The sequence below is a fragment of the Ambystoma mexicanum genome, chromosome 1p, assembly GCF_040938575.1.
Source record: "Ambystoma mexicanum isolate Mex_15411 chromosome 1p, UKY_AmexF1_1, whole genome shotgun sequence".
NCBI classification, from domain to species: Eukaryota; Metazoa; Chordata; class Amphibia; order Caudata; family Ambystomatidae; genus Ambystoma; species Ambystoma mexicanum.
Window position 1 is genome coordinate 108,482,596 of NC_090921.1, and position 16,262 is coordinate 108,498,857.

Genomic DNA, 16,262 nt, shown 5'->3' on the forward strand with positions numbered 1-16,262 from the left:
GCTACTTCCTGGACTGCTCTGCTTTCTGCTGGCGATCAATAGTGTTGCTTCGCCTGAAAGCTACTCAGTGTGGTGCTGCTATGTCCCAGCTTGCTTAGCATTCTGGTAACGGCCTCTTCTAACAGCGGCAATAGCAAGCAACCCAGAGAAGCCGGTTGTTAAGGTGGCTTGAGTTCTGTTTATAATGTAGGGTTGCTTTGTTAGATTTGATTGCCCTTTAATGGAGCCATGACGGTGTAATCCGCCGGTGCCATGCTTCCGTTGGGGTGAAGGAGGCACTTGACGTTCAATGGCCTAGTTGGTGCCCCGGACTATCTAGTCTATTCGCTGTACTGCCAGCTGTATCACTGTATCCATCACTGTGTCCCCGGCTCTGTCTTTGCCTTTTTAAATGATGCTACTGATGTTGCCCCCACAGTAGTGCTATCTGTTTGCCGTCCTTGCTTTGAAGTGCTTCTATGAATTATTCCACGACGGGTGCCACCGCCGATCCTCATGGGCCGGATTCTGCTCAGATATCTCAAACTACACACAATACATTTGCATTACATTAATCTTAAAGGTAATTATTCATTCAGTCTCTGGTTATCCTGAAACCCTGGTGTGATTGAGGCTTTCTAGGGCAAGAGTTGTACACCAACCATCCCTAGGCCGGCCTATGCTCATCCTCTCCATTGACTGTATACCTCTAGTTTTATTAAATCTCTGGCTCCAATCTCCTTCCAACTATACATCATCGTTCGATGGGGATTAAACCATTGAAGGAACCCAATAGCTGAAGGCCTCCATGTTGGGCAGATGGTACCTGCCAAGCATGATTGGTTGACAGTATGGAGTGGAAGATCCCTCCTGTGGCTTTTTAGATATTACGTCTCATCAGTGAATCTGTCCCATTTGATCGTGGTATTTTCCCTGGAGAAGGGCTTTCCCACAGAAACTCGTTGGTGCCCTAACAGAGCTTAAAGCTAAAGACTAGACGATAGCTCAACATCTGAACTAGGGTGATAAGATTGGCCGAAACCGCCCGGGAAGGTTCTCAGGAGAAGCACAATGAATATGTGTGGGGAGACCATGGATCTTTATAATAATAACCCCAGGTAGAAGTGAGGAAGCAAAAACACTTAGGAAACATTATAGCAGTAAGATAACTCAACCTGCAGTCGCAGGGTTCAAATCCAAGTAGGGCCGACTTCATTGTTCTGATGTCAATATATTGCGTATCATAACACTGGCTAATAAAAGTGCTTAGAAGTGGGAGAAAACTGGCAGGAAGGACAAGTTTGGACATGTATATTGGCAGTGGTGCCTGGCAATGTCCTATGTATGACCAAAGGGTAGAAGATTCTAGTCAAGAGAATAGTGGGGTCGGGGTTGTCAGCTGTGTACGACCGTTGTAGGTCTTGGTCCTCTCTCTCCTCACTGTTTGTTACCCAACTCTCTGGAAAGCTTCTACACTCATCCTTCTGGAGATGGAGGCCCCAGAACGAACCACAGTACCCCGATGCGAGGCTTCATCCATGGTCCTATCTCTCACCACCATCTGTTATCCCCTCTCTGGAAAGCGTCTAAACCTATCCTTCTGGAGATGGAGCCCCCAGAACGAGCAACAGACCCCCAAGGCGAGGCTTCACCCATGGTCCTCTCTCTTACTACCATCTGTCACCCAACTCTCTGGAAAGCGTCTACACTCATCTTTCTGGAGATGGAGCCCCCAGAACGAGCCACAGACCCCCAAGGCGAGGCTTCACGCATGGTCCTATCTCTCACCACCATCTGTCACCCAACTCTCGGGAAATAGTTTACACTCATCCTTCTGGAGCCCACAGAGCGAGCCACAGACCCCCAAGGCGAGGCTTCACCCATGACACATGCCGTGCTAGTGTACCTACCTTCTGAGTGGTGCGAGAGGATGAGCAGATTGACGCAGGAGGCTCCGGCCCCAGACCCGAAGATGGTGATGCGCTCCGGGTCCCCGCCAAAGTGTGCAATGTTTTCCTCCAGCCAACGCAAGGCCTGGATCTGGTCCATCAGTCCATAGTTCCCTTTGGCCGACTGGTCCCCCGTGCTCATGAAACCTGCAGAGAGGAGGAACAAAGCCCAATTGAGAGAGAGTGACTGGTGGGACAGGCAACAAACTGATTTCAGCTAAAGGCATGGCTAGGCAGGCAAGGGACACGTGGACATATCATACCAGGTGCTTGACATTCAAATGCCGGATCTCCCTCTCCTGCCACGGACAATAGATGAACTCATGAATGCAGTCCATGGTTAGGGTATGCGTGATATCCCAATAGGATTTAAGCCAGAGTGAGCATGCCAACTCCAATCTCACTCATTGGTCGCTCAAAGCCTGGGCGGGTCTGCGAAATGTCCTTCCGTTTGGCCCAATCCAGGCTTGGAGTATCCAATAGAGTGTGGCCCTGGCTCCAAGTGGCAGTGGAGTGCTTTCCAAAAGCATGGCTTGTAGCAGGGTCATCTCAAACGTGAACATTGATATTGATATTTTATTTCTATCGCGCTCGTACACAAGTCTTTCAGAGCGCGACAAGGCAAGGGAGGGAAACAGGGGAGAACAAAACAGCGATCTTACTAGGCCCAGTGACATTGAGAAAACGCAAGTGCATGGGGGAGGCGGTAGGGGAAAAGTGCATGGAAGGGGGGAGAAGTGGAAAGTGCGAAGCAGAGTAGAAACAGATAAATAATAATAAATAAATAAGTAAATAATAAAGGCAACAAACAGCGGTAGTGCAGCCAGCAATTTGCAAGTGCTAGGTTTAAGGCAGCAGACAGGCTGACAAACATGTTTTCTGAGACTAGTCCACGGCATATGACGTTATACAGCATCTCAGCCAATCAGAGGTCTCAAAAGTCGAGCAGTACTTCATGGCATTGCCTGCCTTTTCCAACCCCTTATCTGGACGCCAGTAACGTCGCCATTTCCCCTCCACGCGCCCTACTCCTTTGCGCCCTCAAATATCCATATGCCCACGCCTCTCCACCCCCTCGTTTCCCTCCTGCCACCCCAGCTCTGCACCCCTGCCACAGCCTCCGTCACTGCCCCCACCCCCGCACCACCTATGTACTTACATTTGCAGGTAACGTTGCTCCTCATCTCTGATTATTTAGCCAGTTTGGGGCCGAGAACATACAGGAATGTGTTTCAAAATCACTTGCTTTTTCTGCAACAAATTCTAGCACAAATGAGGCTCTGCTCTTTTGCAAACTAGAAACTGAAATGTATAATTTAAAAGGGAGAAAAAGGTAAATAGTGCTGTTCTTTCTTCTACACCCCATTTTATTGCGTGTAGTTCTAGACGATTGGGGCTGTTTTACCAAGGTAAAAACAAACACGGTGGAATCGACTGAAGTAATTTTCACCATAATATGTTTTTACCTCTGTAAAAAAAAAACATGTCCCCCCCAAACTGCCGTAGACCCACAACCCCCCTGCTTAGCTTTTAGCTGTCTGCTGCTGCCGCCTCTCCTGTACCCTGCGGCGTCAGTTACGTCCCTCTAACGCGGGTACCAGCAGACACTGCAGGGTCCTCTTTTCTTATTTTTTTGTTTTTTTGGTTCCCCCATTTCAATGTCCAGAAAGCAGAGGACACCTCTGCAAACCCCGAAAGCGAAAATGGGAAGCAGGGGAACACCCCTGTAATCCCCACGCCTCATATTCCGTATTTTCAGCTTCGAACTAATGGTACTGGCCTAAAACCGGCTAAATGTACCATTCGACAAACGAAACGCTTCTAGATGGGTTCAGTAACACATAGTCGTGCACTAGTGGATCTGCCTTACGCAGGATATTGAGTTTGGAGGATACAGCATTTTGTCTCTCAAACTGACCCATGAACCAGCCCCAGACTCATGTGGTTAGTGCTATTAAGGTGTTGTGTTTTGGAAAAATTGGGTATGCACTTTATGATTGTGGCCCTCAACTGCAGTGCACAGAGCAAGCCGCTAACTCCATACCAGTACTGTTTGCTACTATCCCCACAGATATGTAAAGCATTCAAATGTCCCTAAACTGAAAAAGCTGCCTGTTTTTGTGCTTATATTTGCTCAACCACGACTCCTTCACTGATTCTTTTTTTCTCATACAGGTGACGAGTGCCTTCGCTATGAGCAAAACTAAACATGAATCCCAGGACATAGAGCCCGGCCTATCAGACACTTATTCCTGGATGGCAAGGACTTTCCTGAAAAAGCTACTGTTCCTCAAGACTGAATGCACGGGGTCCTCCTATTCATTCAACTACCGCCACTCATCCTAAGTCGGTCAATCACCCTCAAAACCATCAGAATTTACCCTCCACTCAAAACTGACCCTCGAAGTCCTTCATCTGCGGTCACTGCATATCCTGCCACTGTCTCCGGCTGTATGTTTCTATGTGATATTTTCAAATATGAAAGGATGCATGCAAAAATGATCCATTCATTTAGCTGATTTGGTGCAGCCTTTAATATTCGTAATATATCACTATTTAGCCCCCCATGCCCTTAAAAACCAATGCCCCGTTTGTCCTCCTGCTTAAAATCGGGCAGTTTATCCCCCTGAATCCCTTTTTAATCTCACCCCCATCCCCGTCATAGCTGCCCCCTCAGAGGAATACATGCACACTCACACACACACAAACACACACACGCAGAAACACACACACTCACTCAACCACCCGTCCCCTCGCTTCCATGCCACAAACACTCCTCCACACAAACACACACACACGCAGAAACACACACACTTACTCAACCACCCGTCCCCTCGCTTCCATGCCACAAACACTCCTCCACACAAACACACACACGCAGAAACACACACACTTACTCAACCACCCGTCCCCTCGCTTCCATGCCACAAACACTCCTCCACACAAACACACACACGCAGAAACACACACACTTACTCAACCACCCGTCCCCTCGCTTCCATGCCACAAACACTCCTCCACACAAACACACACACGCAGAAACACACACACTTACTCAACCACCCGTCCCCTCGCTTCCATGCCACAAACACTCCTCCACACAAACACACACACGCAGAAACACACACACTTACTCAACCACCCGTCCCCTCGCTTCCATACCACAAACACTCCTCCACACAAACACACACCTTTTCCCGGTATCTGGTATTTCCATCTAATTCCTATCCATCGAATGCCTAGCCATCGAAATGTATTAATTGAATTGCTTTTCCATCGAAAAGCATATTCATTGAATGAATTTCGATGGATAATTTCGATGGATAATTTCGATGGGTAATTAGGGTAAGGGTTAGGGTTAGATTTAGGGTTGGGGTTAGATTTATGGTTATATTAAGGGTTATATTAAGGGTTAGAGTTAGGGTTAGGGTTGGGGTTATATTAAGGGTTATATTAAGTGTTAGATTTAGGGTTACAGTTAGGGTTAGGGTTGGGTTGGGGTTAAGAGGGGGTTTACGTGGGGGCTCGGAGGGGAACCCCCCAATATACAATTAACACGAAAACGAAATTGGCACAGCTCCATGTACCGTTTTAACGTTAAATAAAAAATGCATCGAAATGCCATCTTTTACATTTAAAAGAACATATCCATAGAAACTTGTCCATTCCTATATTCGATGGACAAGTTTCGATGGATATGTAATTTTAATGCAAAAGATAGCATTTCGATGAATCTAGTTTTGATGGATTTCTTACGATGCATTTCAATTTCGATGTAAAGACCATAAACCCCTTTTCCCCAGCCCCCTCCACTCCACACTACAAACATTACCCAGCAATATATACACACACCCACAGGCGCGTCCGTTTTCCCCTGACCGTCCCGGCCGCACTGGTCAGCCCCTGGGAGCACTCATATGTGGCAGGGGCTCGACAGTATGATTTAAAAAGAACCCTCCGAGCGGTCTCAGAGCAGTCTTTCTAAATCAGTCTGTTGAATTTTCGACAAAATTAAAAAGACCCTTTCACTTAATACCCTCCACTTTATTCTGCTGGTAAGTCGCGCGGTAGTGGTGGCTACTGTCCAGAACTCTCAGGTTAACTACCGTTTACCGCGTGCTGGTCCACCATTTTGCGTCAGGACTTGCAGCTGGAAAGAAGCAGTAGCTAGAGTAAAACTCATTTGCGCATGCTTAGATAACGGAAGGGCCAGACTGAGAATGCATCACCACATGGGCCTAACCGTTTCCCCACTACATTAACCCATTATTTACCAGACGGTTGCTATCAGACTGTAATAGGTAGGTGCAGGCTCCATTAAACCACATGATGACATATCTACATGCTACATGCACCTTCACAACACTGTCTAGGCCCCCCACCCAATTAACTAAGCTTGTTCTCGGGGGAGTTGGCTGGAGTGAGCCTCCTACTGGCCACTGGCCTCGTTTGTGGTTTACTCATGGAGTAAAGGGGGTTAGGAAATTGACCACACGCAAGACTTAAAGTGCGCATACACAATCCATTCAGAAGCAGTCTACTCACTAGCAGTCCCGTGCATTCACTCTGATTGGAAGACGGTGTCACTCTGCAGTGCACGTCACTCGTTACGTTCTGGGAGTCAGGCTCTCTGATTGGAAGGGCAATCTGACAAATTAGAAGACAGGCTTGCTCAGTAGGAGCATGCCAGTGTTGTATGCTGAATTTAAGCCATGGCATTTATTTTGCACTCACCACACACACACACACTGTCTTGACGCTTAGTCAGCAGGTGCTACTGCTGCCTGCACGAGTCGTGCTCATGTTATCGACCACAGATTGGCAAAAGGCTAAGCACACTTGCCAACACACTGTGACGAAAAAGATGCAGGACTTTTCAAGTTTCCGCAAATGGTCATAAGCACAATGAGACATCACAGGAAATGACATCAGCCGACCTCTGACCTGATGACATGACATGTGACTCTTATCAATCACGTTTAATTACAGTCTGGCCTTAGGCCCATGATAAGACTTGATATAACCAAAGAGATGACCTTTGAGCACTGTGGCCAGCTGCATCTGTATTTGAGTTGATTTCTTTTGTGGACAGAAACTGCACAAAAGGAACAGCAAGCAGAGCAACACCTTCTGAAGCACTTTACAATACTAAGATAGATGCAGAATCAAACAGCTGGTCAAGAGGAAGTGGGGGCATGAGGAGAGGAGACAAGATATTAAAAGTGCAGATAATTACAGCATGCACAACAGGACACTAATTAACCTTTATAGACCCTGCCCGAGGATCTTACCAGGAGTTGTCCGCCCTGAAGACTGCATTAAAGGCCAGAATGCTGCTACAGCATTTAACGAGGTTTAGGGGCTCATAACTCTCAGAACGGGCTGACGGGGATGGGGGACACTAAAGCTATTATGATCCACCTAGGGAGTGTGGAATTGGGGAGATGAAAATCAAAATGAAAGATTGCAATCTGTCTGGAGTGGTTCCCTGGAAACTGGCTCCTTGCCGGTGAGCGCGTTGAGACGCGCTGCTGGAGGTGCGAGGTCGGTGCGGGGCTTGGTAAACACAGTTGGGACCCATCTGCCGGGTGCTGCCCGGCAAAGTATTGAGGTGGTTGTTAGGAGGGTGGTTAAGAAGAAAGGCAGCGGCTGGTGGTTCAGTCATGACCCTAGTAAGCAGGGTGGTGGCGGGGAGCAGAGCGGTGATTCGCAGTGGCCCGGGCCACATCTGTCAGTTACGTTCTGGGGCGAGGAGGTGAGTGATACGGGAGGAGAGGATCTCAGCTCGGTTCTCCCATGAGGAGAGGTTGTGCCACACTGAGAATGGAGCACAGGCAACGCAGGGTGAGTGGCAAGCAGAGGGTGCCAAAGTAGGGGTGCAAAAGGATATCGAGGTACCTAGGCATCAAGGGGACAGCATGCGGATAGGTTTAAAGACTAGACGAAGAAAATTAGAAGGAATAGTGATGCAAAGTCTTAACTTCACAAACGCAGCTGTTCTCTGCAGACCTCCCAGTAACCGTTGCTCACAGTCACAAGCCTACTGTGGTCCAACAACCCCCGTAATGTCGGCACACTGCTGCCCCCTTGTTTCTCTCTCCATCATCCTTTACAATAATTTGGAAACTTGATGCAGGGACTGCGCTTGCAAAAGCAGACTGCAGAAAAGCGGCCGCCATCTTGCTTCCTGGGGATGTCATTGTAGGGACATGTTTCCTTTTATAAATGAAGAACTGCAACTACTGGGACGCAAAGTAATGTGAACCAAAAAGCCAGCACCAGCTGCACCTGATAAGGGGCATGTTGTGCTCTCTGTAAACTCTTTCCAGGACTTTAAGATACACCTGAAAACGGTCTGTTACATAAATACCTGCAGCCTGTTGCTCGGCACAGCTCCGCCCATCACTGCGAAGACCCTGTGAAACCAGCCCTACTGTGACAAGACCACACAGACCAAGAAGAATCCGAACCCACGACTTCACACTCACCCCGAGAAGATGGAGTAATGAGGCTCAAGCCTCGGTATCCAAAAAATCACAGCTGATGGATAAAAATCCATCAGCAAGAAGAAGAACAAGCGCTCGGCGCAGTTCGACCCGACCTGAAGTTCAGCAAAACGTGTTCAGCATCAGGGGCCAAATCCTAAAAAGAAAAGCGAGGGACTCCGTCCACCCGCGTGTTCCCTCGACTTTAGCAACAAACAAATAGCGATCATTAAACTTGCACAGGCAGATTTGAAAAGCCTATTGTTGTGGTTTTGTTTCCTTGAGGCGTGTGCGGTCTGGTGAGCCGGCGCTGGTTTGAGGGTTTGGCAATGAGACAAAGAGCGAATCATCGCATTACTAACGTCCTCAACATTAACACTCAACAGGAGGAGGATTAAAGACTTGTCAGAGAGGAAAGCAAAGGCCCTCACGCAATACATTACTGACTGTTAAAACACACCTCAACTAAAACAGAAGGTGCAGACAACACACAAGCAACCAGTAACCGAGGAAGCTTGCTCCGCTCTCTGGCTCACACTCTGCTCGGACACCGCCACCTGCACTGTCCGCATGTTGAAGGCAGACTGATCCTCTCTCCATAAATGCTAGCTGGGCTACATCCACTCCCTTGCACCTTCGACGTGGGCCCTACACAATTCCTTGCTGAGGCGATAGACACCTGCGGTGACTGTGAGCCTGCCCAGCCTACTGTGTTTAATGAATTTATTTTATTTATTTATTTGCATTTTTAAAGCGCTCACACAGCCCAGAGGCATCAAGGTGCTGTTACAGGAATATGACTTAGTTGCGTATTTATAACACGCTTAATACCCTGATTCGTGTTGTCTTGTTTCCAAGGCGAGCACGTTGCCGCTGAGCTATCCTCCCGGGATAATGTTGAATGAATGATGTGGGCCGTGACATTGATGTTTCACCCACCTCCTCACGCGCTCCCACTGCCTGGGAGGGGAGTGACATCTGTTACTGCTTGTGCCAGGCGGCATCATACGATAGTGACCCGCTCCCTAATGATACACACTAGGGTACTAGATTTTCAAAATTAAATAAAACAGCAAAACACCATCAACATATTAGTCTTAGTACAGTTTCACTGTGGTTGGCAACACAAAAGAAGGACTACACTTCAGCACAGCCCATGAACACAAAAGAGGTACCAAAAACACAATCATAAGACTAGTATGACCAAACTCACCAACATGAATGAGGCTCAAGGGGAGGAGCAGACTGAATCCTTCTCGTAAAGACTAGCCATGCGGGTGAAGATTCTGCGGGCACCGGCATTGAGAGGGTCCGTCTGGATCAAGGCAAGGAAGGAATATGTAGATGTATGTAGGGTTAGGGAGGTTGGGGAATGGGGTAGGGAGGTACTGTGGGGGAGGGACCCCATAACAAAAAAGTAAAATTCAGTTCGACCAAATCTAGTCGACCAATTGCAGACTTTTAAAAGAGAAACTATGAAAACACATAGAGCCTTTTGGAGAGGCGATCTGATCAGTGGGGTGAGAGAGGAGAGTAGGGGGATTGGCAGGGAGAGAGCAAATCGAAGGGGAGAGTGGGGAGGTTGCAGCGGGGAGAGGGTAGAGAGGGTAGCAGAGAGGCTGGGGAGGATAGCAGAGGGGGAAAGTAGAGGGAAAGGAGAGAGGAGAGCAAAAGGTCGAGGAGAGAGGAGAAGAGAGGGGAGAGGTGGGCGGAGGGGGAGAGGAGACCACAATGAAAATTAAATGAATCTTTGATAATGTGCTAAATACTGGAGACCAGTCTCTAAGTGCAGTGCCAGGATGGGAACTTGTGTTGCTCTGCATTGTCTTGGGGAGAGGAGAACAGGCGAGGGTGGACAAGAGAAAGGAGAAGTTGCAAGGGAGACGAGCGCATGAGGGGTTGCAGGAGAGAGGTGAGCTTGGAGTATAGACGTGGGGGAAGAGGAGAGCGGAGAGGCAGGAGGGGAGAGAGGATGATTGAGGGGAGAGAGGAAAGTGGGGGGTCACAGAGAAGAGAGGAGAGCAGGGGGTCAGAGGGAAAGAGGAGTGTGGGGGGGCGGGCGGTGGAGGGGTTGAAGAGGAGGGAGGGGGTAGGGTGGGGACAGAGAACATCAGGGCAATTGGTGTTGAGAGAGGAGAGCAGGAGCTAGAGGGGAGCAGGGTGGCTGGAGCAGACAGAGGAAGAGCGGTGAGGCAGGGACAATGTGATAGAGGTAGTGTGAGTGAAGTGGCAGTGCTGGTGAAGGAGGAGTGCAGGATGGCAGAGGAAAGGGGGTTGGGGGCTGTGCCTAGGAAGGCAGGGGATACGAGGGCTTTCAGTGTTCATGGTTACACCGTGTGCTTGGGGTGCAATTGGTTTGGGTGCATTATGAATTCGCGCTATTCAGAGGTGTATGCTATAGTTTTTAAGGGAATTTATTTTGTATTGTTTTTAATATTGCTTTAGGTGTAAACTCCTGAAACAAGAATGACACATAATTTGAGAGCATTAAACCACAAGTAATCCTGAAATAATGTGATTTTTTAGGATTATTTAGGGATTCTGTTTAGTTTGGATTTTTTCAAAATGCGAACCCACTAAGGTTTACTAATTAAGGCAATGGTAATCCTAAAACAATGCAGGTGCATTTTTCTTTAGGATTTTATTGAGATTATATTGTGGATTTAAAAAAATGCTAATAAGTTTGACTAATTAACATATTTAGGGAGCATTAAGCCAACATAAAGCCAAATGCAATTCAATGAAAGCATTTCTGCAATGAAAGTGGATTTAATGAGCATTCAAACGATGGAGAAAATGCACCAGTAATGCACTATATACGTCAAGAGGGGAGCATATGCTAACTCCTCCATTATCTTAAGTCTTTCCTTATACTTCTGATTGACTGGGTCTGGAGTGGAACGACCCACTAGGATTGGACAGGGTCGAGATAATAAGCCATTATGGGGACTTCTGAGGGACACAATGGAGATGACTCTTTTGTCATTTTGCCTTTCTTCTTCTTTTCATATTTTATATGTAATTGTTAGATTACATGTTAAGGAACTCTTTATTTTTTAAGGTGGAAAAGTAACTATTTGTATTTTGCATTTTGTAAATCGGTAAAAATGAACATGGGTCCAATTGTTCCCCAAGACCAGAGAAAGGGTTTTTAAAGTAAAAAAAAAACTCTCAGGATTCTTGGACAGAGGGGGAAATGCCAGGACTGTCCCTTCAAAAAGGGGGCCCCTGGTCACCCTATACACGCAGACTGGCCCATGGGTCGGTGTGTGTCACCTCTGGGCTGTAGAGGGGGTTATTAAGCCTTTGGATAAAGTGCAGCCATATAAACTATGGACTGGCAGGGACTGTGCAGAATCGAGGTGCAGTTGTCATGCTACAGGGAAAGCAGGGACTGTGCAGAATCGAGGTGCAGTTGTCATGCTACAGGGAAAGCAGGGACTGTGCAGAATCGAGGTGCAGTTGTCATGCTACAGGGAAAGCAGTAGCCACCATGGGTTGGCAAGCCTGGCACCAGCATACAGGGTGACCAGATGCCCAGATTTTGCAGTGACAGTCCCGGAATTTGGTCCTTCATCCCCCTGTTCCAGACTTTTTTTTAAATTTAAAAACCCTGTCCCGGATTTGGGTAAAGCGAGTGTGACAGTCCCTGTTTTGCAGGAAGGGATGGTAGGCAATCATTATAAAGTAAATAAACCATACACTACACTCAGAATTTTTCTGTGGCAGGAGGTGCTCGAACCCCCAACCTCACAGGAACCAGCCTCACACATTAACCTATTGCGCGACCAATTTGTTTAATGAATGGACAGCAAGGTCTGCGATATGTATCAGAGCAAAAGCTCTGTTTTATGCTTATATCGTCAGTCAAAACCAGCAAGTTATATTCAGGAACAGTGCTGGAAATACTGTAAGATGGAGGTGGGGGTGGATGTGGGGGCGGTTTGGGAGAGAGGGGGGTATGCACGGCTGAGGGATGGGTTGTGAGGGTGAAAGTCCTTCTTTTATGTTGTTGGCCACCCCGGGTTTTGGTATAGAAAATCTGGTCATCCTACCACCATAAAAATGTGAAATTGTGACACACAGCGAGTAAAAAGACATATAGCAGGTGATGCGGTCAATCAGCCATATTATCGATTTATTTTCATTTCTAATAAGTAAAAGCAGGATCCTGGACCTGATCCTTTGATGTATCAAAAACAGCACATGTTCAGCGGGCTGCCATTTTGTTTCTTCCCTCCACCATTTGCAAGGCCATCTATCACTTTAAAATGGGATACCTGGAACTGACTGGGAGGATCTTAGCGAGGATGGTAGGTGCTATTGGTCGAAATCCTGAGCATGCCCAGACGCCAGTTCTATAAATAGCTTGACGCAGAGCACGAGGTTGACAGTATTTTTTATTGGCACCGAGGAGGCTTCTGCCGGTATTCAATATTTATTAGGTTAATGGAGGCCCCGGCTCACCGTGCAGGCACTTGGAAACCATGGCAACAGAGCCTGCCTTAGAGAGTTCCATCGGAGAAGCTAGCACACAATCTGCTGCGTCTTCGGGGGAACACACCGGGGCGCGCGGGAGGTGGCTTTAATTACCCCTGTGGGCCCCGGGGAGCGGAGGCCATCATTTCATACAGAGCTCCCCCACTTCTGGCAAGAATGGGGCCAGCCCAGCGCAGGGGGCGCTGCTACCCGCAGATGGCTAGCCGCTGGCATGCATTGCGGGCTGTATCCAGGCCACTGCGGAAGGAAGTGAATAATTTGATCAGGGGTAGGTTGGGGGTGGGCTGGAAGGGCAGACTGCGATTGGCGGTTACGATGAAGGGATGGTGGGTTGGATACCAGCAACTTTTTCAGTCTTGTAGTACGGAAAGATGTAAACTGCACCCCTGTTCTGGTAGGCAATTAAGGTGGTATCCAGGCATTGTTTTGAAAACAGTTTCGAATGACAAAAGTTTCGAAAGAAATGCATCGAAAAAATGCATTTTTTTGTAGGTAAAGGTTTTTTTTACCTAAAATGGGTGTTATGGGGTAAAAAAACAGGGTTTGGGGGGACCCCCCCCATTAAAAATAAATTTTAAAAAATGCATTTGTTCCGACGCATTTTTATTCAAAACTTTGCCATTCGAAACTATTTCATTCGAAAACTATCACTAGGAACCAATTGAGGCAAGGGGTTTATTTGCCCAATGTTACACTATGTGGCGGTTGGCTGAGCCGAGACTAGAATGTGGTTCCTGCACATTCCCTCCTGATGATGTCTTTTCTTTCTTGGTACCCAGTTGTGGGACTCTGCCCTGAGCTGTCTGGTCTGGTGAGATCCAACCTTGGCAGAAGGATATGGGCAGGGCTATCAAAGCGCTTTATGGAAGCGGTCCTGCATTGGGCCACACTCAAAGTGCAGCTTCTATGACAGGACTCACCGCTATGCTGCTGTTGTGGCAAGATGAGTGAGGGCGATCGGCGATTGGCCGTAGGTGTTGACTAGAAAAGGATTAAAGTAGTGGCACTGACTCTTGGACATTTACATTATTTGATCAGGTCCAGCGTCTGCGCTCTGTGGCCACTACTGTGGGTATTTGGCAGAGTATAAATGCTGCATCTGGAGGATCATTGACATTTCCCTCCATTTCTCAATTCACCGCCTCTTGCTGCCTTTATTAGGGTGTAGGGGTGCCCATACTCCTCACCTTGCCCACTCAACCTCTTCACCTGAGCCCCAACCACCCAATTTTATTCTCTAGCCGGTCCCACCTGTCCGGCAAACTATCGCCTGATCTCTATCACTCCTTTCCTGGGCAAACTCCTGGAGAAGCTGGCCATCTCCCAGCTTACTCCCAGTTTACTCTCCACACTGAATCAGTTGGTTGCCTCCGTGACCATCAGTCTGGCTTCAGAGCAGCCAGAGGCATGGCAACTGCTCTCCTGAACACCTGTGAAGATCTATTCAGTAATCTCGACTCAAGCCTTCCTTCTGTCCTCATCCTCCTTGACCTTTCCTTTGCTTTTGACACAGTCAATCACGCCTTCCTGATCAATCAACCCTGTGAGAAACTTGGCATCACAGATCAGGCCCGGGCGTGGCTGACCTCCTTCCTACTGGACCGTCCCTCCCAGGTCCAACTTGGGTCCTTTTTCTCCACCACATTTCTCTCGACACGTGGTGTTCCCCAGGGCTCTGTCCTTGCACACCTTACACATATCACTGCAGTGAATGTCCTGTGGCAAAATGGCTGCAGGGGAAAGGGTGGCATACAACATTTGCATAATGAAATCAATGACAGGATCTATGTTGGTAACTTCACGAGAGGTTCTACCTGACACCCATCTTTCCTCACCCCCCTTTCTAGACTCTTTTTCCCCTTAACTTACATCTCCAACCTAATTGTATCCATATGTGCAGCCCTTCAGATAAGGGGTGCATCGGTCACTTTCACTCTCTAAAAATAGGCATGTATTCGGGCCAGTAGTGCACGTAGTAGCGCAGTAAGAAACTACAATTATTACTGCTTATTGGAATAAGTAAACAAGCATTTTTTTATGTGCATGAATAACTAGGTGCAAAGAAATAATTATTTTTAAAACATTTTAATTTTCAAATTAAAAACATTTTGACTCGAAATGGCCACCAGGGTGCGCACGGATGAGTTTCACCTCTGTGTAAGCTCCGAGTCCTATGGTCCCAAAAGTGGACTGAGCCCCCACCAGGGGACCCCCCCCCACCCTCCAGAATCTTGGTGAAAACCCAATAGGAACGTGTCCCCTTGGACCCTTGCGAAAATGTGCAAGAAATCAATGCTGGCTTCCCTGAAAAACCGGCTGTCTAATATATGCTGCCGAGCCTGTGGTTTGATCAGGCCTTGAGTGCCTGAAAACAAAAGTAACTTAGCATGGTGTACCTAGCTTCAGAGTCTCGGACAAAACCAGCAACGAAGCCTTTCCGGAGAGGAACCCGGATGTGCACGCCCCCCTCCTCGCTGCTGGTGTTTATTCACTGAGGATACCCATCCGTGGCTAGCGACCCGAGAAACCCCTACTCCCCATCCCCTCGCCCAACACGCCAAGAGGAGGCATGGAGGCGGGCACGGGAGAAAGAAGCAACGCTTCATAGAACATCGAAGGTGAGCCCGTTACCGGCCCCCTCCCCCGCAGACCTCCAGAGAGTGTGCGGCACGACAGCCCCCAAATACGTAACCCTGCAGAGGGTGATCCTCACCCGCAGCATCTGGTGTTAGGACATGGACACCGCTCGTCCTGAGCGGAAGCTGGGCCTCCTCCCCTGTGGACTTCCGGGGAGTGTGCGGCACTGCAGCCCCCAAATATATAACCCCGCGGAAGGTGATCCCCACCTGCAGTGTCTGGCGTTGGAACGCGGACACCCCGCGTCCTGTGCGGTGGCTGCCCCCCCCCTGCAGACCTGCGGAGAGTGTGTGGCATTGCGGCCCCCAAATACACGACCCTGCAGAGGGTGACTCCCGCAGCAGAGTCCGGCGTTAGAACGCAGACACCCCCGTATTATCATATGCACGTCCAAGCTGCTCCTACACTGAATGTGATCTTCCATACACTTCATGTTGGGTGACTGCCTAGTAACCCGGACTGCTTGAGATCCGGAGCAAGGCGAAGACCTCCTCAAGCGATAACACCCAGACTCCACCACCTCCCGGGGCCTAGATCCCCTTGGGACCATCTCCAGGAAAACATACCTCGGCTGGCCCACGCCATTAAGGGATCTCACGTACCGGAGGTGAGTATTCACCTTTTGGCACCAGATTGAGGAGACTCTGAGCTACAAGTATCCAAGAGCAATTAGAGGAGGGTGCATACCCGCTTCTATAGGACATCTCAAAGG

The 16,262-nt window shown here is 48.4% G+C and overlaps 1 protein-coding gene across 2 annotated transcripts in view; it reads right to left on the reverse strand.

Moving 5' to 3' along the window:
- Window positions 1-16,262, reverse strand: part of NLGN2 (neuroligin 2) — a 602,146-nt gene that overhangs the window by 22,860 nt on the left and 563,024 nt on the right. For both annotated transcript variants that reach the window (XM_069644426.1, XM_069644417.1), the window contains one exon: window positions 1,890-2,075. In XM_069644426.1, the coding sequence (XP_069500527.1) occupies window positions 1,890-2,075 (186 nt within the window). The remainder of the gene's footprint in view (window positions 1-1,889; window positions 2,076-16,262) is intronic.